The sequence below is a fragment of the Urocitellus parryii genome, chromosome 2 (genome assembly GCF_045843805.1).
Source record: "Urocitellus parryii isolate mUroPar1 chromosome 2, mUroPar1.hap1, whole genome shotgun sequence".
Classification (NCBI taxonomy): Eukaryota; Metazoa; Chordata; class Mammalia; order Rodentia; family Sciuridae; genus Urocitellus; species Urocitellus parryii.
Genome location: NC_135532.1, coordinates 142,157,777 through 142,182,381, shown reverse-complemented (window position 1 = coordinate 142,182,381; position 24,605 = coordinate 142,157,777). Strand labels below are relative to the sequence as shown.

General features: G+C 35.7%; 1 protein-coding gene across 1 annotated transcript in view; it reads left to right on the top strand.

The window, feature by feature from the left end:
• LOC113178714 (uncharacterized) overlaps nucleotides 1-24,605 on the top strand; it is an 82,074-nt gene that overhangs the window by 55,098 nt on the left and 2,371 nt on the right. The window contains exons 3-5 of the mRNA XM_077795509.1: nucleotides 7,486-7,599; nucleotides 18,627-18,727; nucleotides 24,177-24,311. Coding sequence (XP_077651635.1) covers nucleotides 7,486-7,599; nucleotides 18,627-18,695 — 183 coding nt within the window. The 3' untranslated portion in view covers nucleotides 18,696-18,727; nucleotides 24,177-24,311. The remainder of the gene's footprint in view (nucleotides 1-7,485; nucleotides 7,600-18,626; nucleotides 18,728-24,176; nucleotides 24,312-24,605) is intronic.

The following is a 24,605-nucleotide window of genomic DNA, read 5'->3' as shown; positions in this document are numbered from 1 at the left end:
TTACCACCTGCTTGCTCACCCTGGCATTTGTCAATAGCCCTAGCTGGGCAGGCAGGGCGTGTTTGACACCAACAATGGTGGGGACGCTATTGGGCCATCAGTGGCCTCTTTCCAGGCTTGTTGAATATCACTGCTATGACTTGGTGACTCGTGACACTTTCTTTCTGGCCCATTGCAGCCAGGGATATTTCCCCTTTCAGCTCGTTATAATCCAAGGTGAAGGAGGATACAGAGGGCCAGTGTGCCTGAGGTGATTTAAGTTCATTATACTTAATGAGTTTAAAAAAAGGTCACTGGATTGCTCCCCTTTACCCCCAAAGCATAATTTAGAAATAAAACCTGCCATAGGCTATATGAGTCCTAAAGCTATCCAGGTTCTAATCTCCAGTACCTGGGAATGTTATCTTCCATATTTTTGTAGATGCAAGTAAGTTAGAAGGTCTCAAGATAGAAAGATTATCCTGGATTATCCAGATGAACCCTAAAGGCAATCACAAGAGCCCTTTTAAGAAAGAGACAGAAGGAGTTTGGACACTGCAGAAGGCAAGGTGAACACTGAAGCCAAATGCTATGCTGGTTTTGAAGATGGAGAAAAGGGCCAGGAAAGAAGGAATGTAAGGAATGCTGCTCTCAGGCTGGAAAAAGCAACAAAATAGCTGCCCCACTAGAGCCCAGGAGGCTGTACTGCCTGCCAACCCTCAGCCCATTGAAATGGAGTTTGGTCTTCTCACCTTCACAGGGCAAAGAAGAAACCGGGTGTTGTTCCCACACCAAAGCAGCTACAGGAAACTAATACAAAACTATATGCAATGCATTTATTTTCCCCAACCAAGATTCTGCTTCAGAGAAGGGAACTTGTCTCTGTTTCTCATCTCCCTTTGGGAAAACATGATTAGCATAGTTAAGAGTCAATTCTGTGTTTATTCCTTCAAATACCCCCATCCCTCTGAGGGTTCCTTTGCTTCTTTTGGTGATGGGGACTGAACCCAGGCCTCCCAAGGACTAAGCATGCATCTACTGAGCTACAACTCAGCCTCTCTGCTGAGGTTTATTTATAAACAATATGAAAATAAAGCTTTGGACAGAAGCTTCTGGTCCAGGCACAGCCTACCTCTAAACTTCTCAGAGTCCATAATCTTGCTTTGGTCTAATTCCAAATCGGTTCCATCTGTTAAAGCCCACCAAACAAAACCCCTCATCTCCATCCCACACTAAGGTCCAGATAGAATCCCAGAATTTTTCTTAAATTCCTTCCCCACATCATAGATACCCAATAATTTTTGTGGTTGTTAGAAGTTGATCTAGGGTATTTCCAGATTTTGCTCACCACCTGCCCTTTAAAGAAGTGCTCAGGGTCACTTTGACCTTGTGGTGAAGTCCTTGGAGAATCTGCAGATAAAATTGAAGGTCTATTCTTAATCTTCACTTTTATCTTGTCCTTTTACTATCTGTAGCAGTGGGTTTGGTATATTCCCTAGAATGCATGCCCAGGGAGTCCCAAAGTCACAAGTTTATTTTATTTATTTTCTTAGCATAAGTTTGATTATTGGCCCATTTCCCACTGGTTCTCTGTACCATGGATGGAGCTGTTTGTGTTAATTTAAACTAAGTGCATCAAAATGTTAGTGGTTAAGCACTTTGGGCTTTGTTCCTTTTCTTTTTGGAAAAAAACCTTAACACTTTTAATTGTGGTACAACACATGTAACATAAAATTTACCAAATTAACGATTTCTAAATGTACATTTCATTAATGCTAAGTGCATTCACAGGACTGTGCCACAGAACTCCAACAGTGAAACATTTTTACAACAATACAGTTCTAGGTAGATATATGGATATTTTTTGTTGTTTTGGAATAAAAAAGTTAAAATTCCTCAAATGTTGTGAATTTAGCCAATTGGAAAATTTTGGTGGAGGGAATTAACAGTTGGGAAATAGGAGACTGGAAATTAGAAATAGGGAATTTGGGAGGCTGAATTTGGAGATGGGTTAGGTTGTAGCAGTATACATGATTATTTTTTCTTACATTTTAAATTTGATGGCTCTTCTGTACTTCTATTTACCAGAAATGAAATAAAGGAAACAGAATGTGAAAGCTGTCAGAATCAAAATGAAGTCAATTATGTCAACAAGTGAGTAAGTAAAGCCAAGAGGTTATGAAGGAAAAGTTCTTACTCATGACTTCCTGAGTCACAAAAGGCTCTGATGGAACTACAAGCTTACAAAGTGGTCACCACAATCTTATACAAAAAGTACTTCTGCCGTTGGGAGTGGTGGTGCACTCCTGGAATGACTGGGCAGGCCTTGTCAGAAGGATCCAAAGTTCAAGGCCAGCCTGAACAACCTAGTGATACCCTGTCTCAAAATAAAAACAAAAAGGGCTGGGGATGTACTCAATGTTAGAGCACTCCTGGGTTCCATTTCCAGTCTCTCTCTCTCTCTCTCTCTCTCTCTCTCTCTCTCTCTCTCTCTCTCTCTCTCACACACACACACACACACACACACACACACCACACAGTACTTCTACAAGAACATCTACCCAGCAGTTGTCTTCATCCTCAAACTAATGCCACTTTCATTTTAAATTATTGTGGCTAAGGATTATTGTTTTGAAATATCTGATGTAATTCTGCTTGTTTCTGTTTTTAAAAACATCCCCTTGCTTCAACTTCCTTAAATACACCCATAGTTTATTATGACAATGTATTCCCATTCCAATGCTCTGCAAAGCTATTTACAAATGAATATTATTATTCATTGGGGAATATATTTTGTTTTCCTCCCCAGACTAACAGAAAACAGCACAGCTTCCTGGCAGAAATCAAATGCACTGTCACAATGGCAGTACAACAAAAGGTTACTTTTAGACATACTTTTGTAAGGAACTTTCCTGGTAGTACCCAAGATGAATCAATTTCAGAAGTTTAAACATGAAAGGTTCAAAGAAGCTGCTGACAATTGAGGCTCCTTGTGGCTATCCAGTTAATTCCTAGATTGGCTGACTCCTGGTATGCCTTGTCCCATACATAGAACCACAGATTAAAGCATCCTTTGGCGCCCCCATATGCTAAATGAAAGGAATTGCACTTTTTAAAACTAATTTCACTGTGCTGGACTCAGTATGAAGTTTATAGAGAGTATCTGTGATTTAGAGGAATAAGAAACCCATTTTTTCAAAACTATACACCATTAATTTCTTTAAAATTTTTTGTTACAATGTAAACATATACTTGTGCTTTTGATACTAGGATTCACGATTGAGTTAATACTTGTAAAATAATTTGTGTGAAATTTGTATATATGTGTATGTATCAAATTCTCCTGGTTGTATCAGAAGGAAAGTAGCTTGGGATGATATACATAAAAGTGCTTTGATTATGACATGATTCCCAGAAGAAAATAGAGTCAGGAAGTCCTGGCTTAATCAAAGGAAGTGAAGTGCTTCATAATAATGGTTTGGTCAATTATTAACAGCAATGACAGTCAACACTTACAAGGCACTCACCATGTGCCAGCCCCTGATCTCAGTACTTTTTGTGCATATTATCTCACTTCTCTGTGAAGTAGGTACAACCACTTTCTCTATTTTAAAGTCCAGGAAATGGAGGCAGAGAGAGATTTAGTAACTTCAAGGTCACACTTAGGTTAAGTAGCAAGCCAAGATTTGAATTTGACTTATCATTTTGGCTCAGAGTCCAGGGTTATTAGATATTACTGCCTCTAGCATTAAGATAGTAGAAGTAATAGCTTCCATTTATTGAGCAATTACTGTGTATGGTAAGTGCCTCATGTGCTTCATCTTATTTAATCCTCACACTAATTTTATGAAGGAGGTATTGATTACTTCATCTTAGAAATCAGGAACCTGGTCTCAAGGAAGTTAAGTACCATGTCCAAGATCACACAGCTGTTCAGTAGATGAATCTAGATCTGTCTGATTCCAGATCCCCATTTCTTAATCACATAATCATGTGGCTTTTTAAAGCATTATCTAATCACCATGTGATGAGACGAAAAAATTTACTACAGTCTTTTATCTGAAATGCTTGAGATTGGAAGTATTTCAAATTTCATATTGGGGGGTGCTTTGGAATATTTGCACATGCATAATGAAATACTTTGGGGATGGAACCCAAATCTAAATAAGAAATTCATTTATATTTCATATGTACCTTAACATAACCCAAGGTTAATTTTATACAGTATTTTTAATGCACCTGTATTTGACTGCAACTGTCACATGGGGTCAGGTGTGGAATTTTCTGCTTATGACATCGCATGCGTGCTTGAAAATTTTAGATTTTGGAGCATTTGGATTTCAGACTTTTGAATCAGGGATACTTAACCTCTATAGTAAAATAGTGGTTGGAATAGGTGAAATTCACCTCCACAGGCCCTCACTTTTCAAAGGAATCTTGACTGTTTTAATGCTAAATACAGTACCCATTTCTTGCCCTTTTCAAGAAAAACAATTTTTTTCTTGATCTTTATGAGAAATCATTAACTACTTCGGAGGTCTACAATGCTACAGTGTCCTTTTGTAACTTTTGTCCTTTAGTACCTTTTGTGAATAGACAAAATGGGTCCAAACTATCATATCTTTTGATATGTTGCACCTGTTTTTTCAAATTTTCATTCTGGCCTCCAGATGTCAGACTGTTATTTCTGGTTGTTCCTGATACATTTCCTCTGGTAACCCATTTTCTCACCTCTCGTATCAACATGGTGGGTATAACTAAGATGGAAAAACAAAAAACAAAGACAAGAGAATTGAGAAAATAGGAATGACTTACGAAGAAAGAACCACTTTAAAAGAGGTTCTGAGTTTCATTCCTATGGGTAAAGGTAGGAGGCCTAGTAAACAAACTGTGTTCAATCTATCTAAATTCTTTGGATAATTGTGTGTGTGTGTGTGTGTGTGTGTGTGTGTGTGTGTGTGTGTACTGCTTTTCTTATCTGTATTCTAGATACCTGAAATAGCTGGATAGCAGGATTCTGAAAAGATGAAGTATTATCATACAAGGGAGTAAAATGACTGTTTTGACTTAATGGCCGATTATGGGATATATAATATTTAACATCTGTTCACACATTTAATTTAGGAATTGCAAAACCATTTTCTTTAGAGTTTTAAACATAAGCATTTATCTTCTAATTTTGCCATGATCACTTCCACTTCATTTTCCCGAGTGGTTGAAAACTGCTGTCTGCTCTCTGAAGTCTTGTGCTAGTCTGAGTGTGCTCTCTCTGTAGCAGGAGATGGATCATGTGTTCAGCTACTACTCAATGGTCACCTATTTTGTGCCCTTTGTAACTTTTATCCCTGGTTCAACAGCCAGATTCTTTCCATTCTGAGGACATCTCAGGTGACAGAGGTGACCTCCTGAAGCATGGGGTGCAGAGGACACAAAGGCTCCCATTGGGGAAAAGGGAGGGGAAGATTGGGACTGGTGATCTAGGTTGGAAACAGGACCTTGATTGTTTCAGGGAGTGATTGGCCCCTGAGCAGCCTGGGACCAGGTTGCAGCACTTTCCTCAGGTCTCTTGCTGTAGGCGGGGCTGTTTCAAATAAGCAGCCAGACCCTTGGGAGGCCAGATCCAGGGGAACAGGGTTTGAGTCTTCTGCACACCAGGACTGCTGGTTTCCTAGCCCAATACCCCACATTTCTCTGTAGTCTTTTTTGTAGAAATATCAGTTAAGCATTTTTATTTTTTTGTTTTATGACTGTAGTTAATTTAGGAGGTAAACAGAATTTATTAGAGTGTGTTAAATCATTATTGAAGATCTACAGGCTGTTTTCCACAAAGTAGCCAGAGCAATATCAAACCAATACAAGGCATTTCAAGTCTCTCCTCACTGAAAACTTTTCATCATCCTTGAATGAAGTCCTTTCAGGCCCTGCACATTCTGGTCTTGGCCACCCTGCCTCACCTCTCAGTCTGGGCCTCAGGCACTCTTCTTCCCTATTGCGGTTCTAAGCACCAAGCACTCTCCCATCTCAGGCCCTTTGAACTTCCCTCACATGCTGTGTTAGTCACTGTGACACAATACTTGAGAAAACCAACTTCGAGGAGGGAAGACTTTAAAAAAAAAAAAAATTAGTTTTTAGTTTTAGGTGGACACAATATCTTGATTTTATTTTTATGTGGTGCTGAGAATCGAACCTAATGCCTTATGCATGCTAACAAGCACGCTACCACTTGAGCCACAGCCCCAGCCTGGGAAGAGTTATTTTGGCTCATGGTTTTAGAGTTTTCAGTCCTTGATTGGTTGGCTGGCTCCATTGTTTTTAGGCCTGTGGCAAGGTAGAAATATGGTAGAAGGGCATGGTGGAAGAAAGCTGCTTACCTCCTGGCAGCCAGGAAGCAGAGAAAGAAAGAGAGAGAGGATGAGGAGAGGGGAGAGGCATGCTAGGGACGAGATATAGTCCCTAAGGGCAGGCCCTCAAGGACTCCCTTCTTTCAACTAGGTTCCACCTCCTACAGTTTCCACCACATCCAGTAGTCCAATCAGCTGTGAATACATCAATGTAATCCCCTGGTGAGTTTGGAGCCCTCAAGATCCAGTCACTTCCCCAAAGCCCACCTCTGAATATTGCTGCACTGGGAACCTAGCCCTCAACACATGGGCCTTTCATGGACATTCTACATCTAAACCAGAACACCTGCCTAAGAAGTTTTTTGCTAGCATTTTGTGTAGTTCACTTGCTCAATCCATGTAGATACTTTTACTTGTTTATCATTTCTTTCTTCAACTAGAATGTCAACTGCCTGATAGCAGGACTTTATTGCCACATCTCCAGACTTTCAAGGTAATAGATAACTCCAGGAACTAAAGTTGCAGAACTGAGGGTGATCTCTCCATGGCACTGGAATTGAAGAGTGGAATGGAATATATTAAAATTTTTTTCTAAATGATATGTCAAGGTCATTGTATTGTCATTTGTAACTAATTAAAATAAAAAAATTTACATAAAAATTTTTTTTCTAAAAAAGCATTAAAGAGCAAAAAATACGGTAAACAATTATGGTGTTGAGATCTAGGAGAGGGTGGGAGCTCAGGATGTTAATACATCACTTGATTACTTTTATAATTTAGAAGAGGCAGTAACAAGGCTGAGCTAGAAGTGTCAGATCCAAATCTAGGACACGGAAAGGATATGTGTCCTGCTAAATTACACCTGTCCCCACTTCTTTCACTGCAATTATAGCTTGAAAATGGACTAAAAGTAAACCATTTTTTTCCTGATCCTCTGGGCAGCCTGGAAAATCCCAATAAAATGATCTGATCCTGTTCTGCCAGAAGCCTTAAAGGAAGAAATGAAAATGACATCTGGAGGCTTATGATACTACCGTTGCCCTTAAAATTTCCTTATAAATAAATTTTCAACTTACATTAGACTTTGTCAGTTAAAGATCCATTTTGGAAATTCTGGGGTCACTAATAAAAGAAATCTAAAAGAATATATCTTTCACACAAACAGGAAAAATACCATAAAAACAAGATGAAACAAAACCAAGCAATCCCTACACAAGAAGGCAAAAGAGGGGAGCAAGAAAAAGGAACCCAAAGCCAGCACACAGATAGAGGCTTTGCGGTAAGATAATAACCGTAACAGTAACATTAACTATAAATGGACTCAGTGCTCTAGTTAAAAAGCTGTATGATTGCAGTCACATATATATGAATGTTATATATATATACATATTTATAATAAATATAATTTTTCAAGCAATATACATAAAGTATAAAGATGATAAGATATAGAAAAACTGAAAGTAGAATACTAATTCCTCCCCTCTCCCCAATTTGTTTTAAAATGGGAGCAGCTGTGTGTGTGTGTGTGTGTGTGTGTGTGTGTGTGTGTGTGTGTTTAGTACTGGGGACTGAACCCAGTGGTGCTCTACTGAGTCACATTCCCGGCCTTTTTTTATTTTTTATTTTGAGACAGAGTCTCACAAAGTTGCTAAGGGTCTCACTAAATTGTTAGCCAGCCACTAAATTGTTAAGGCTGGCTTTGAACTTGCAGTCTTCCTGCCTCAACATCCTTCCAGCCACTGTGCCTGGCTACAGCTATATATTAATATCAGATAAAAAAGAATTTAGGAAGAGAGCAGTGATAGAATTAATGGACTTTACTTCATAATGGTAAAAAGATTAAACTCACCAAAGAAGACATGGCAGTTCTATATATGTGTATGTGCATTTTTTTTTTCAGTACTGGGGATCAAATCCAGAGCACTGTGCATGCTAGGCAAGTGCTCTACCACTGAGCTACATCCCCAGCCCTTTGATCAGTAAAATATTTGATAAAATTCAACATTTGTCCCTAATTTGGAAAAATATTTTTAAAAACTAGGATTAGAAAAGAACATTTTTAGGATAAGTCATATCTAAAACAAAACAAAAACTAATGAAATGTTGAAAGCTTTCTCTTTTAGACCAGTGTGTTTATTGTATTTTCTATAGCTTATGATGTGCTGACAACTCGAAAGTCTTCCTAGCTATGGAGAAACTGTCCTCACTGAGATGGACAGTTCCTAAAATTAGTAGACAATAGACAACTGGCTGAATACGGTGGTGTGCACCAGTAGTTCTCAGCTACTTTGGAGGTTGAGGCAAGAGATAGTTTGAGTCTGGGTGTTTGAGGCCAGCCTGGGTAACATACCCTATTTCAAAAAAAAATAAAAGACAACTTAATTGGGAATATGCTTTTATATGCAAGTCAACCACTCCTGTGTTAGTTAGGCTTTCATCAAATACCTGATATGATCAACTTAATAAGGGAAAGGTTTATTTTGGCTCATGGTTTCAGCCTGTGTGCTCTTGGCCCTGGTGCTTTGGGCCTGTGGTAGAACAGTACATCAGAATAGCAGTGCATGGCAGAGGAGGCCTGTTCATTGCATGGCAGCCATGAGAGAGAGAGGAGAGAGAAAGGTCTAGGGTCCCAATATACCCTTCAAAGGCATTCTCCCAATGGCCTAACTTGTTCCCTCGCAAGGCCCTAACTTCCTAAAGGCTCCCCACTCCCAATTGTGCCACAGGCTGGGACCAAGCCTTCAACACATGGGCCTTTGGGAATCTTCAAGATCCATACTATAGCAACTCCTTTTTATCTAACACTCATGTATCACAAGCATATTTCCCTGGCTTCAGTATACTGAGAGCCAGGTATTGGGCAAGTAGGTAGCTTCCTATTGCCCAAAGTCTGCTGTGTACTATTCAAATTAGCCAAATCCTATGGGTGGTACTGGGTATTCACACAGAGCCCAGTGCATACTGAGCCCATGCTCTGCCACAGAGCTATACTCCCACTGCAGCTAGTCTTCCACGTTTCCCCGTCCCCTGCCTGGCCTTTCTTAAGGAAAATCCCAATAAAGGCTCTGGACTAGGCTTTTGCCTTACTCCTGCTTCTGTCCCTCACCAAATCTGGTGCTCTTTACTGGTTCTAGGTGACATGGTGTGTTCCCTTCTCCTGGTGAATCTATTCTTTCAATGGCATTAACCACTCTGTGTTGTTATACCACCATAAATTAAAATCCCATGGGTACAAATGAGACAATTAGGAGAATACAAAGATGCCTACTATTACATTTCCATTAATAATTTTAGCTGAGTCCGAGAAAAATCAGTTAGATTAAAAAAAGAAATAAGATGCATAATACTCAATATTCATGAGGAATTGGTTACCCAATAACAAAATCTACAGATGTGTAAGTCCCTTATATAAAATGCCATAGTATTTTCATATAACTTAGACGCATCCTTACCTGTACTTTAAGTCTCCTTCTTTTTTTCTTCCATTACTTTATTTATTTTAAAGAGAACCATTTTTTTTCAGTTGTTGATGAACCTTTATTTTATTTACTTATTCATATGTGGTGCTGAGAATCGAACCCAGTGTCTCACACGTGCAAGGCAAACGCTCTACCACTGAGCTACAACTCCAGCCCCTCTTCCATTACTTTAAATCATCTTTAGATTACTTAATACCTGATATAATCTAAATTCTGTGTAGATAGTTGTATTGTTGAGGGGGAAAAAAGTAGAAAGTCCGTACATGTTCAGTATAGATGAAAATTTTTCTTTTGAATGGATTTTTTAAATTAAATTTTTTTTTGTAGTGGTGCCTTTATTTTATTTGTTTACTTTTATGTGGTGCTGAGGATCACACGTGCCAGGTGAGTGCTCTACTGCAGAGCCACAACCCCAGCCCTCTTTTGAATACTTTTGATCAGTGGTTGGTTGAATTCATGGAAGTGGAACTCATGGATATTGAAGGTCTATATAAGGATTGAAAAGAAAGAAATGACGCATTCACCAATATTACTATTATTATTATTATCATTATTATTATTACTGAGAACTGGCTATGTGAAGTAATAAATGGCAGTCTTGGAGCTAGAGGGAGCTACCTAGCAGCCTGGCAACAGGCCCTGGGAATATTGAGGCCAGGAGAGATATGCTTGGTATGTGAGAGTGAGATAAAGGGAATTGCTATTGTTTGGATCTTGAATGTCCTCCAAATGTACAAGGAGTGTAGTTCAGTGATAGAACACTCATCCAGCATGCATGAAGTCCTAGGTTTGATCCCCAGTATGGGGGGGGGGGAGAGATTGGATTATGACAGAAAATCTGAAAGAACTTGTGAATGCATTATTATAAAAGCAATTTTAATAGTGGATACAAGTTAATATAAAAATTAATTGCATTGCTATATATCCACAATCAATATTTAGAAAATAGCATTTAGGTTTAGATCTTAAATTGTTTTGAGAATCTTTGTGAAGAAAACTGTAAAACTTGAAGGAAAATAAAGGCAAATTAAATGTTTGTGGATTTGATGACCCAATATTTAAAAAATGTTAATTCTCTTTAAACTACTATGAAGTTTCACCTGTAATCCTAGTGAAAAGTAGCAACACCATTTTTCTGTGTGTGAATGTAAAACTTGACAAGCTAATGCTAAATTTATATGGAAAAGCACAGGGCTGAAAATAGCCAAGATACTTTAAATCAAGAAGACCAATGTGGGGAGACTTGCTCTATTTGATTCTAAGGCTTAAAAGCATTAATAATTATAAAACATTGTTTTGGTTCAAGGATGGAGAAATGAAGATAATAGAGTTGAAGCATTCATACATATGCTTATGAATTGATTATTATTACAAGGGAGGCAATGCAGAGTATTAGGAAAAGGACTATCTTTTAAATAAAAGGTACAAAGACAAATGAACCATAAATGAAAGATGAGGCAGAGGAGGCGAAGGGAAGGAAGAGAAGAAGGATGCAGAAAAGGGGAAAAAAAAAGAAACTGGATCCATATTGTACATCACGACAAAAGTTAATTTTAGGTGGAAAGTAGAACTCAATGTCAAATGCAAAACAATAAGCTTTTTAAAGAGAATCTAGGAGAATATATTTAGCAAAAGATATTTTAAAATAAGGCACATGGAAAAAAAGATAGTTAAAATTTACTACATGTGTCAGAAGACACAGTAAGTCACAGCAAGAGAAGAAAAAGAAAATCACAGAGAGGGAGAACACACTTGAAACACATCTAATAGGGAAAGGGCCATATTCCAAATATAAAAATACTTTCCACAATTCAATAGGGGAAAATAAGAAAGACACCCTCATGGAAAATGGAAAAGAATTGGACAAAACACAAGACAGAATATCTGAATGGACAATAAACATATGTAAAGGCATTTAGACTCATTAGTAATTAAAATCATGCAAATTGAAACTACCGAGAGGTACAATTACATACTGATTAGACTGGGTAAACTTAAAATTGTGATCATCAAAAGTTGACTGAGATGTGGAACAATGGAAAGTTTCACATACTGCTGGGAGGGGATGAGGTGGTGAATTGATGCTATCATTTCAGAAGACCATCATTAACTTGTAAGGTTGTAGATGTGTATATTCTGTTACTAAAAAATACCTTTCCTAAGACAATATCCTATAGAAATGTGTGACTATGTTTATCAGGAAAACATGTATAAGAGTGTTTATAGCAGTATGAATTAAAATAGCTCCAAATTAGAAACAAACTAAATACTCATTAATAATGGAAGAAATAAATAAATTATGATATATTCATAAAATGAAATACTATACAGCAAGAAAAAAGTGAAGGAACAACAACCACCATATGGGCATAGATGAATTTTATGTAATAATTTGAATAAAAGAAGCTAGATGCAAAAAACACATATTTAGATGTATTCCATTTAAATAAGGTAAAAATTATATGAATGACTATTCAAAAGTAGTCAAAACTAAATTACATAGGTTGAGGATTCATATTTGGGTTGGTAGAACTATAAAGTAAAGCCAGAAAATGATTACAGCAGTCCTCCCTTATCCATGGGGTAATAGGTTCCAAGACCCACAGTGAATGTCTGGAGCTGTGAATATTACTGAACCCTGTATGTATTATGCTTTCTCCCATGTACATGTATAATTATTTTATAAATTAGGTGTAGTGAGAGATTAACAATAACAATATTACAATGGAAGAATCATAACAACGTACTATAATAAAGCTTAAGCAAATGTGGTCTCTGTCAGAATAAACTGTTTTACTGCACATACCTTCCTGTGGTGATGGGGGCTGACACCATGCCCGGGTGATGAGGTGAGCGAGGAGAATGTGAGATGCAGCAGGCGGGCATTGTGATGGAGCAATTGGGCCACTATGTGAGGTTTTCTCAAACACTACCTCTGTGGTACCACAGCAGCCCATCTGATAACTGAGCTGGTTACCAAGAGACTCCTGGGTGGTTAGTGACCGCAGTGCACATATGCTGGACAAAGGGACGATTCACATCTCTGGTGGGACAGTGTAAGATTTCATCATGCTTCGCAGAAAGGTGCACAATTAAAAACTTGTGGATTGTTTATTTCTGGTATTTTTCACTTAATATTTTTGGATCACAGTTGACTGCAGGTAATTAAAATGGTGAAAAGTGAAATCTTGTGTAATACAGGAATCTATTGCCCTATCAAATTCAGAAGGGTTGTTAGGACAGGGGTGAGTTCCTAGAATTTTTGCCTAGGGTCCAGAAGGACCCTAGGCAAATATATTCCAGTCCACAACTACACTGATGATTACAATAGTGTGACACCTTCAGTGGGTATTGAATGGAATTCTCTTATTATAATGCAGGCATGGCTGGGTGTGGTGGCTCACTCCTGTAATCTCAGTGGCTTGGGAGGCTGAGACAGGAGAATTGCTAGTTCAAAGCCAGCCTCAGAAAGGGTGAGGTGCTAAGCAACTCAGTTAGACCCTGTCTCTAATTAAAAATACAAAACAGGGCTGGGGATGTGGTTCAGTGGTCCAGTGCCCCTGAGTTAAATCCCCAGTATCCCCCCCCCAAAAAAATTCCCTTAATACAGTCATGAAATGAAAAATCCTGGGGGAATGGTATATGATATTCAGGATGGATAGAGAAGTGCAATTAATCTGGAGTATGCAGGATCCCATCTGGAAGGACTGATGGTATCTAAAGAGGCTCTGTCTAGTTCAAGGATCCCATTTGATACAAAATAGGGAGTTATGGTGTTGGTACCAAATAAAACTTGGTGCATTTCACAATTTCTCATCAGACTCATCTTGCATAGGAGGTAATCATTCAACCTACATATTTTAGGATACTTTTGATTTCAGATGTTTATATATTGTGCATATAGTTGAATAGATATGTATCATTACTGAATTATATATTTAATCTGTACATGTTTTGTGTTTCTCTTCACATAATTTGTAGTCAAAATGATTCATTAAATGTGTATCTAAAAAGGTTTTGTTTGCATCCCTTGAATAATTTCAAAATAAATAAATAAATTCACATTTTGAGGAAAAAATCTTTGATAGTGAATGTCTGGAGCTGGGTTTTCTGATTGTCAGTTCAGAAACTTGGATCAACAGTCACCTCATCCCTGAGGATCATCGTCTAATTAATCATGCAGATTAATTTCCCCAGCTGGAGTGGTGAAGCCAGAGCACAGGATGCACAGTATGAGGTCTCCCTAGCCCCAAGAAATGAAAGAGACATGGAATTTTTGAAACTGGGATGCAGGATTCAAGCTGTACCTGTGCTGCTCATAACCTAAAACTAAATAGAGGATTAAATCAAAGCTAATGACAACATAGATGTTAAACGAGTACTTATAGTAGCTTTTAGGTTATAAAGTCCATAAAAGACATCTTATCAGTGTTGCTAAAATACCTGGTCTTTTCTTTTTTCCTTACTGATTTTTTCCCCTTAATTCTCTTGAGGCCTATAATTTTCTGTGAGCTTCAGAACATATAGTAAGAAACAAGTTGGTTTTACTTGGGGCAGGTAGGGGTGTGGCAGTGTGGATGTGGGAGGAAAAAAATAGTATTCACTTTAATGTGGTAATTGTTGGAGTTCAACTCAGACGTGATGATGGAAGTAATGAGAACAATAATAATGGCTTTAAACATGATTTGGCAGCAATTTTATTTGTTGTATCATAAATGGCTGGCCCATGATAGCTGTACATGAAGATTACGAATAAACTTTGAAAGTGTGCTCAGGAGGCATGCATGGTAATCCCATTATCTGATAACAGGATTTGTGCCCATACCTCCCACATGCAGCACAAGTAACCCACCCTTTTAGTATCGCTGTGAAATGCAATTTGTGTGCAGATGAAAAGTTTACAGAACATGGGCCCATGCCATGATGCTCAACAAAGCCGGCGCACTGTGTGGCAAGGTTTCTGAACCCGACCCCTGTCGCTCCTGTGGACTCCCTCCTTATTGATTTCCATCCCTTGGCCAAGCTGGCTTTGTGGTGGTCCGCATCGACCCAGAAACTTTGAAAAATGAGCTAATCAAATTGGCGCAGCAGAGATCCACCCTGAATTTCTAGGAGGTTTAGAGACTTGCCACACACAGAAAGTCTGAGGAAATGACTGGGTCAAGCAGGGGGGTGGCGGAGGCAAAATGATCAGAAGGATCATTAATTATTTGACAGACACGTCCACAAAGATAGGTAAAGCTCAAACCAAAGGCATGTGTTTGAGGGATTATGGCATAGGTGCTGCTTTTAAAATAAAGTCCTTCTATTCATATTTTAAGGCTTTGGTTCACATGGTCTGCCTACCTCCCTTTTTGATAGCGCTCACAATAACTGGCATAAATCTTCACATAAATATACCAAGAGCAACAGATGTTAGTGACAGAAGCTGCTGCGAAAATATGGAAAAGAATACACTATTCTATGGCTTGCAAGGGCAGAAGCACAGATTCACACTTTTATATTCCAGGAAAAAAAGATTAATTCACACATTGATATGTGAATTTTGTTCTTCCCAACCAGCCAATGAAGAAGGGAAAGTTATTTTAATTGAGGATATTTATGTCAATCTTTGCTCATCATGAAACATGATTGTGGTTTAAATAATGTATTATTATTCAAGATACAATATATTTAGCAATTATTACAGAGCAAATAGTTAGGAGAGAAAATATTAAATCCTAAGGATAGTGAGAAACTTGGTTTTAGGGACTCTGTGGGTGCCTGGTGGGGAAATATGCTATGCTAGGTCTTTTTATTTCCATATGCATTTTGGAATTGGATTGTCTATTTCTACATATAAACCTGTTAGAAACTTGCTCAGGAATGTGCTGGCTATGTAGGTCTATTTGGCAAGAAATTGATATCTGGAATAGTATTGCGCATGCTACCAGTTGACCTCAGTATGTTTATTTAATTCTTTCATTTTTCTTAACAACGTTTTACACTTTTCAGTGTACAGCTTTTGCTCTATTTGTTAGACTTACCCCTAAATGTCTTGTGTTTTTGATGGTATTATAAATAATTCTGCTTTTATATTTCAATTTTCAATTCTTCACTGCTAATATGTAGACTCACAACTTACCTTTTTAATAGTGATCTTTATCCTGCAAACTTGCAAAAATCATGATTTCTACATGTTTTGAAATCTACATGTTTTGAAATGTTATATTTTATTTGCCGTTCAGTTGTTCCCCACACTACCTCCCCCTTTAGATTTTTTTCTTTTTTAAAGTTTTTATTTGTTCTTTTCAGTTACATATGACTGTAGAATGTATTTTGACTTATTATACATTCACGGGGTATAACTTCCTTCTTGTGGTTGTACATGATGTGGTTGTACACTGATTGTGTATTTATATTGAATATAGAAAAGTTATATCTGATTCATTCTCTTTAGTAGATTTTTTTAGGATTTTTCTATATAGAAAATGGTGGCTTCTAAAAACTGAGAGATTTCTTTATTTCCAATATGTATGCCTTTTTTGTTTCTTACTTCATCCCATGATCTCCTTTATGATACAGAATAGCAGCAATGAGAGTGGACATCCTTGTCTTGTTCTTGGTCTTAAATGGATAATGTTCAACCTTTTATCATAAGTACGATTATTAATTGTAAATTTTTTTGTAGAAGTACTTTATCAATTTCTACCTTAGGATGTTGGAAAAAGAAGAGCAAATTAGGCATAAAGTAAGCAGAGCAAAGGGAAAAACTAAAGTCAAGAAATCAGTAAAATAGGAAACAAAAGCAATAGAGAAAAAATCATTGAAATCAAAATCAGGTTATTTGAGGATATCCTTAATATTGATAAACATCTAGCTAGAGTGAGGGGAAAAAAAAGAGAAGATGTGAATGGTCAATGTCAGGTATAAAATAGGGGCTATTACTACCAGCCCTAAAGACATTAAAAGGATAATAAATTGAACATCACATACAACTTTAGGCACATATATTTGGCAAACTAGGTGAAATAGGCAAGTTTCTTGTGGATACAAAATTTAAAGCTCATGAAAGAAGAAACTAGCAAATTAAATATTCCTGTGTATACTGATACATGTAGTGAAAGCCTTCCTATGTGAAATATTTTTTATTTGTTCTTGTGACACTTTTAGTAAGTTAAGTTTTCCAAGGAATTTGTCCATATCATCTAAATTATCAAATTTATTGGGCTAAGTTATTCATTGCATCCTTTAAATTAATTTTAAGATATAAATGGTATTTGTAGTGATATTTTCTCTTTCATTCCTGGATATTATAACTTGTGTTCTATCTTCTATATTGCATGTCTGTTTTCTGCTATATTCATGTTCGTTTTTATGTTTATTATTTTGTTTTTTCAATTTTCTTTGCATTATTTTGCTTTTCTTTACCTAGCTCCTTGAGAATGAATGCTTAGATAATTGATTTTTCAATCTCTTTTCTAATTTAAGTATTTAAATATATAAATTTCTTGTATAAGTCTGGTTTTGTATGCAACCTATATGTTTTGAAATGTTATATTGCATTTATTTTTTAGTTGAAAATATTTTTAAATTACCAGTATCTATTGTTGTTTGATCCATGGGTTATTTAAATCTGTGCTGTTTAGTTTCTAAGTATATAGCTAATCTCCAACTAATCATTTTTGTTATTTATTTCTAGTTATATCCCTCTGTGGTCAGAGAGAACATATTTGATTTACCATTTTAAAATTTGCTAAGACTTGCTTTAAGGAAGAATAGATAGCCTGGGTACAATTTGTATTCTGCATTTGTGGGGGCAGTTACTAAATCCATGGTTAAATCCATGGTTACTAAATTCAGTTTGTTCATCAAGAACATAAAATAGTATAGATCTTTACTGACTTTTTGCTTTTGTCTTTCTGTTCTTTCAATACCAAGACAAGTGTTTAAATAACTCTTACTGATTGTAGCTTTTTTTCTCATCTTAATTCTGTCAATTTTTGCTTTAAAAAATCCTGAGGCTTCATTATTAGGTAATAATAGATTTTAATTGATCATATCTTTCTGGTGATTGTCCTTTACCTTATGGCAGAGTGTTCCTTTTATCTTCAATAATGTTTCTTGTTTTAAGCTCTATTTTATCTGATGAAGTATATTCTGAACATATCACTCTTTTATCTGAAGACAGAATGATTGAAAGTAAAAACATGGAAAAAGATACACAGCTTTCTTTTGGTTAGTATTAACTTGACATGTTTCCCCATTCTTTCACTTTCAATCATTTTGTATCTTTTATTAAAGTTGTCTTTCATAAATAACACATATGTGTGTTTGAAAATTCAGACTGATAATATTTGTTTTTAAATTGGAAGTATTTGGGGTTGGGGTTGTGGCTCAGCAGTAGAGCGCTTGCCTAGCACGTATCAGGCCCTGGGTTTGATCCTCAGCACCACGTAAAAATAAATAAATAAAATAAAGGTATTGTGTCCAACTACAATAAAAAATATTTTAAAAATTTGGAAGCATTCATCTCTTTACATTTAATGAGATTACTGATATAATTGGATAGCTTTTCATTTTTCTCATTTGTTCAGTTAGTTTACATTTATCTTGCCTTTTAAAAACTAATCTTTATTTTTAGAATGCATTTTGGTTTCAGAAAAACTGAGCAGATGGTACAGAGTTCCTATATACCCAGCTTCTGCCCCTTGATTCCCCTGTTGTTAGCATCATACATTAGTGTTACATTGGTATAATTAATGATCAATATTGATATGTTATTACTGAATTTCATAGGTTCTGAAAGTATACTTAGTTTTTGTCTAATGTAATTTTTCTGTTTCAGGATCTCATCCAGGATACCTCATCACAGTTGTCATGTTCCTTTATTCTTCTTGATAGTCCCTGTTTTTAATGACTTCAGCAATTTTAAGGCATACCAGTCAGGTATGGTGTAGGATGCCCCTCTATTGTAACTTACTGTGTTTTTTTTTTAAATGATTAGGCTGCTGTTAAAAGGTTTTGGGAAGATCATAGACAGAAAGGGCCACTGTCATCATATAATATCAAGTACTATCAATATGTTTTATGACTGTTGAAGTTGACCTTGCTCTCCTGGTTGAAAGAGTGTTTATCAAGTTTCATAAAAATATTCTTCTCTCACTTCCTTTCCTTACTTTCTCTACTGTATTCTTTGAAAGAAAGTTTCTTATACATAGACTTTGCTCCTCTTCCTTTAGGATGGAGTACCTATGTAATTTATTTGAAATTCCTTTGTATTGGACATTTGTTTCTTTTTGCTTGTGTTCATTTATTCATTGGTTTATTTATATCAGTATGGGCTTACAGATATTCAACATTTAATATTTTGGGCTACAACCCAGTACTACTTCATTTATTTTGTTGTATAAATTGTTCTAGCTTTGGCCATTGGGAGCTCTTTCAGTTGATTCCTATGTCCTTTTGAAATATTCCCATCAGTGTGTGTGCACGCACTTGTGTGTGCATTTGAACTCTTTCTTTCTGGCATTACAAGTTGCTCCAGGTTCCTCTTGTATATTTGCTGTCCTTGTCCCAGTTAGTCATTTCTCTGAGAAGTCCTTCTGAGTTCTTTTTATTTTATTGGAAGTTGATATTAAAGATCAAGATCTAGGTGCTAGGGGTGTTCATTGCTTCTAGGATGTTGTTTCTTTTAGGCCTTCTCAGATAACACAATGAAGATATATATATATTTCTAAAGAACAGGACAATAGATAAGCTGAGATTTTTTTAGCACATGCCAACAGAACATCTTTTGCAATTTCTTTCCACCAATCTTCCTCAACCCAATGAACAAGTACAGATGGTATACAGTTCAGAGGTGGTTTAACAATTCCAAACACAGTGTTTCTCATCAGGTTTTAAAAGCTGTTTATAAAAGTTTTATTCTACTCTTTCTACTTTTAAATGAATCAAGCATTTCTAAATATATAGATGGACTAGATATTCTACATGAGAACTTGTCCACTATGTGTACAACACTAGTAAATAAAACTGCACATGTTGCAATGATTGTAATATTCAGAACATTCCAACTTTACTTACTTTTCTCTGACTTTTGTGCTATTATTGTAATTATCTATATCTATCAATTATTTTCCCATAAGGCAATTTTATTGTGTTACATAGTAAATATTCACTAATATTTACCACATTTTATCCTCTTTATTATTATTAATTCCTTCTTGCACCTTTGTGCTTCCATCTGGGATCATGTGCCTTCTGTCTGAAGACTACCTGTTAGCATTTTCCTTAATGCGTGTCTGCTGGTGAAGAATTCAGTTAATTTTTGTATGTCCAAAACTACATTTTGCTTTTATCCTTGAAGGATATTTTTAGTGAATATAAAATGCCATGCTATTGTTATTTTCTCTTAGCACATAGTTTTTTGACTTTCATGGTTTCTGTTAAGGAGATGGTTGTTTGTCTTACTGTTGCTCCTCTGAAGATAATGTCTTTTTTTCTTTCTAGGTGCTTTTAAAATGTGCTCCTTGTCTTTGGTTTACCACTGTTTTACTCTGATGTACTTTCCTTTGTACTTATTCTGATTTGGATTCATAGGATTTCTTGAATGTATGGTTTGAATGAAGTCTTCCATTTAATTTGTAATTGTTTTTTAAATTTTGTATGGTATTATTGCTAGAGAATATTGTCTGCATGATACTGATTCTTTGAGACATGTTAAGATGTGCTTTATTGCTAAGTAAGTAGTTGATCTTTGGAAACATTGCTTTGAGTTTGAGAAAAATGTAAGTTCTCTAGTTATTGGGTGCATAATTAAATATGTTAATTATAACAATCTTATATGTTGTTTAAATATTACTTCTCTGTGTTAATTTGCTGTCTTTCAAACTCTCAATAATTATTGGAAATGTGCTGAGATGTCGTACATTATTTTGAGGCAATTTAATTTTGTGTACCCATGTTTAAAATTGTTAGAATCACAGAGAATTGAAAACTTTGATGATTATGTAGTGCCTGTTTCTATTCCCAACAATGTTCTTTATTTTACAATCTATTTTATCTAATAATAATAGTAATAATAATAATATGTTCTGTGCATTATTTTGGTATTCATCTGGTAATTCTTATTTTATGTTCCTATTTTGAATCTTTCCACATCTTTATATTTTAGGTGTGACTATTATAAACAGTATAGCTATATTTTGAAAACTATATTTTAAAAATTGGTGTTTGACTCACTTATATTTGTTGTGATTATTAATATATTTGGACTTGAACCTACCAAAATAAAATTTGTCCCATGTCTTTCACTTTCTTTTTTTTGCTACCAGAATTGAATCCAGGGGTGTTCAACCACTGAGCCACATTCCCATCCCTTTTTTAAAAACATATATTTTGAGACAGGGTCTTGCTAAGTTGCCTATGGTTTCCCTAAGTTGCTGATGCTGTCTTTGAACTTGTCATCCTCCTGCCTCAGCCTTCTGAGTCCCCAGGGTTACAAGAGTGCACCACCCTGTGCAGCCTGTCTTTTGCTCTTGCTTCTTTGTTCCTCTTGCCTTTTCAAAATTAACTCATTTTTTTTCCCCCTTGGTTAAATCTTTATCTTAATCATATGTTACCCCTGCACTGGTTAAAATAGTATGCTCTTTTCTTTTAGTAATCAAGGTTGACATTTTATCAGATATATTAAAGTTTAAAGTGAGAGTATTTAAATACTCTCCTGAAAAATATAAGAATCTTAGGATTTTACCCACTTTTGATTAAAAAGCTTGATCTTTACCTTTTAAACTCCTCCTTCCCTTTTTTCTCCTCCTTCCCTTTTTTCACTTTTCCTCCTCGTCATTTTTGTTCTCTTTTTTTCATACATATGATGAAAAAAATCATTCACATCATTATCAATTGATTCTTTTTGCATTTCAGACTTTCTTTTTGCAACAACTTTCCTTCTTATGGAAGCACCTCTTTTAGAAGTTTCCTTGCTGAAGATCTGTTAGTAACAAACTCTCTAGTTTTTTGTTCAACTGATAGTGTCTATGGAGACATTTTCATTTTATTTCTGAAAAGATGGTTTTGCTGAATGCATAATTTTAAATCTGCAAATTTTCTCAAGACTTTAGAGTTGTTATTCCTCTTTTATTTTCTATTGTTACTATTGAGAGTCTAACCATAATTCCCTTTCTTTCAGGTTAATTTTAATTTTTTTTGTGGTCTACCATTTCGCTACATTGTACATCTTCATGGATTTCTATTTATATTGCTTGTTATACATTAACTTCTTGTTAATTCTTGTTTTAATTCTGAACAATTATTTGTCATTTTCTTCACAAATATTTCAGCTTCTCCATTATCTCTATTTCTTCTCTAGTACTCTGATTGGTTGTATCTTAAAGCCTTTATCTTTTAATCTCTCTTTCTTGCTGTCTATCTTAATATATGCCTCCTTTATCTATCTATCTATCTATCTATCTATCTATCTATCTATATCTATCTCTCTCTCTCTCTCTCTCTCTATATATATATATATATATATAAAACTATATATATATATAAAACTATATATATATATATAAAACTATATATATATATATATATATAAAACTATATATATATAGTTATCAATGGACCTTTATTGTTATTTATTTATATGCGGTGCTGAGAATTGAACCCAGTGCCTCACACATGCTAGGCAAACACTCTACCACTGAGCTACAACTACAGCCCTCCTTTTTTTCTTTATACTGGATCCTGTAGATGTCTTTCAGATATATCTTCCAGTTCATTAATTTCCTCTTTATCTACATCTAATCTGAAATTTAAGCCATCTGTTAAATTATCTTTCAACAATTATATTTTTATTTCTAAACGTTATTTTGTTTATATTATTCAAATCTGCAAGATATTTTTGACACTTTCTTAATAATTAATCATTTTTAATTGTTTAAAAATCTATAGGATTCAGAAATATACATCTTTAATTATTTGCAGTTTACAGGAAGCAATTTTGTAATCTGTGTCTGACAATTTCAAATATGAATTCCGTCTGTTTGTAATTAGTAATGACTTGCAATAATAGTTCCTTCTCTTCATGTGTATTTGCTGTTTTTAGTTTTGAGGTCATATTTCTTTCTTTTCTTTTCTTTTTTTTTTGTAAATTGACACAGTACCTTTGTTTATTTTTATGTGGTGCTGGGGATTGAACCCAGTGCCTCACATGTGCTAGGCAAGTGCTCTACTGCTGAGCCACAACCGGAGCCCTCCTTTGGATCTATGGGAATTTTGGGGGAATACATTAGGAAAGGTTTTCCCCAGGAAATTTTTATTTTTGCTTTTGCTAGGAAACAGGAGAACTACTGCCCTAGAATAATTTAGTGTCTTTTTGAAAACTCAGCTTAATGTGGGACTTTCAGATTCAGTACATGAACTTGCTTCTAGTCCAAGATTTAATTCAGCTATACAGATCTGGTATTGGCTTTTGTCTTTAGGTCAACCCATTTTCTCCTTTTTATTATTGCTCACTATCTTGCATTTTTAAATTTTAATTTTGGAGGGAGTATGCTGAAAATTTCTTTTATCCTTACAAATTTAGAAATGCAATAAAAGATAGTTTATTTGAGACTTTCTGTGTATGTGTGTGTGGGGGGTAGGGGTCTTTCACAAGAATTAATCTTTCTAAACTGCTGGAAGAAGAAATTTGAAACCCTTTTTTGGAGAATTTTAAAAAATACATTTACAACTAGTTCTTTAGATGAGTTTACACAAGGTAATTTGGACAATGAAATGTATCTTACTCACCATGATCAAGCAGTGTTCCCTATAGCTCCAGTTTCCTGATCTCCTCATTCACTTTATCTCGAATGAGGAATGTAAACTTGCCATGGAAGGCTCGATTTAGAATGTTCAAATGAGCAATTATCTCTTAACACCAACACAAGTCATGCATACAATTTGGCAGATTGAAGATTATATACAGAAGAAACTTGAAGTTCCTTGCAAAACAAATAGAGGAGTGAGAACATTGCTGACTGAAAGCCAATGAGCTCCGTCTCTTTAAAAAGTTAAAAAAAAATCAATGATCTAACATTAATGAGACTAATAGTCTTTAAAGCTTTATAAAATTTTTCTCTTAAACCTTGAAATATCCAGAGCATACAAAGCTTTGTGAATACGGCAGCATGTTAAAATGTCTTTCGATGTGTAAGGTTGATTCTGTGTAAGGTTCATGGCTATTTCTGAACCTACATTTAAAGTTAAAAAGATTATATAAGATAGAATGTTGCTGATAGAGAAACTATAATTTCAATCCAAATAATAATCTTGGTGAAATCATAAGTTTAATATACTAGTTATATTTTCTACAATACATTGACATCATGCTCTATGTTTTTCATTTCAGAAAACACCATGTTGAGCCAAGAAGAAGCTGTGGGTATCAGCTGTGAGTATCAGAACAAAGTGTGCTTGCTCTCGAAAACTATGCTGCACCCCACTTCACAGGGGTCTAGTTGGTCTGGAGTGTGGGAAATTCTGGGTAAGACACTGATTTGCAGTTGTTTCTTGATAAATAATATATTTGAGTGTGCAGAACCTTGATACCCATTCACCTTTAAAATATCTATTTAGTTCTCATAACGTGAAATTTATGTTCTCCCCTCTCTGGGTAGAATTCCCTAGACACTGAAGAGGCCAGATCACATGTTTGCCAAGTTTCTCTTAGCACAGTGTTTGGTGTGATGTGTAAGGCCAGGAATACATGTTGGTACTCACCACAGCTCCCCCTACTGGCATACTAAACATTTGCATCAAAACAAAAAGGAGGTTAAGT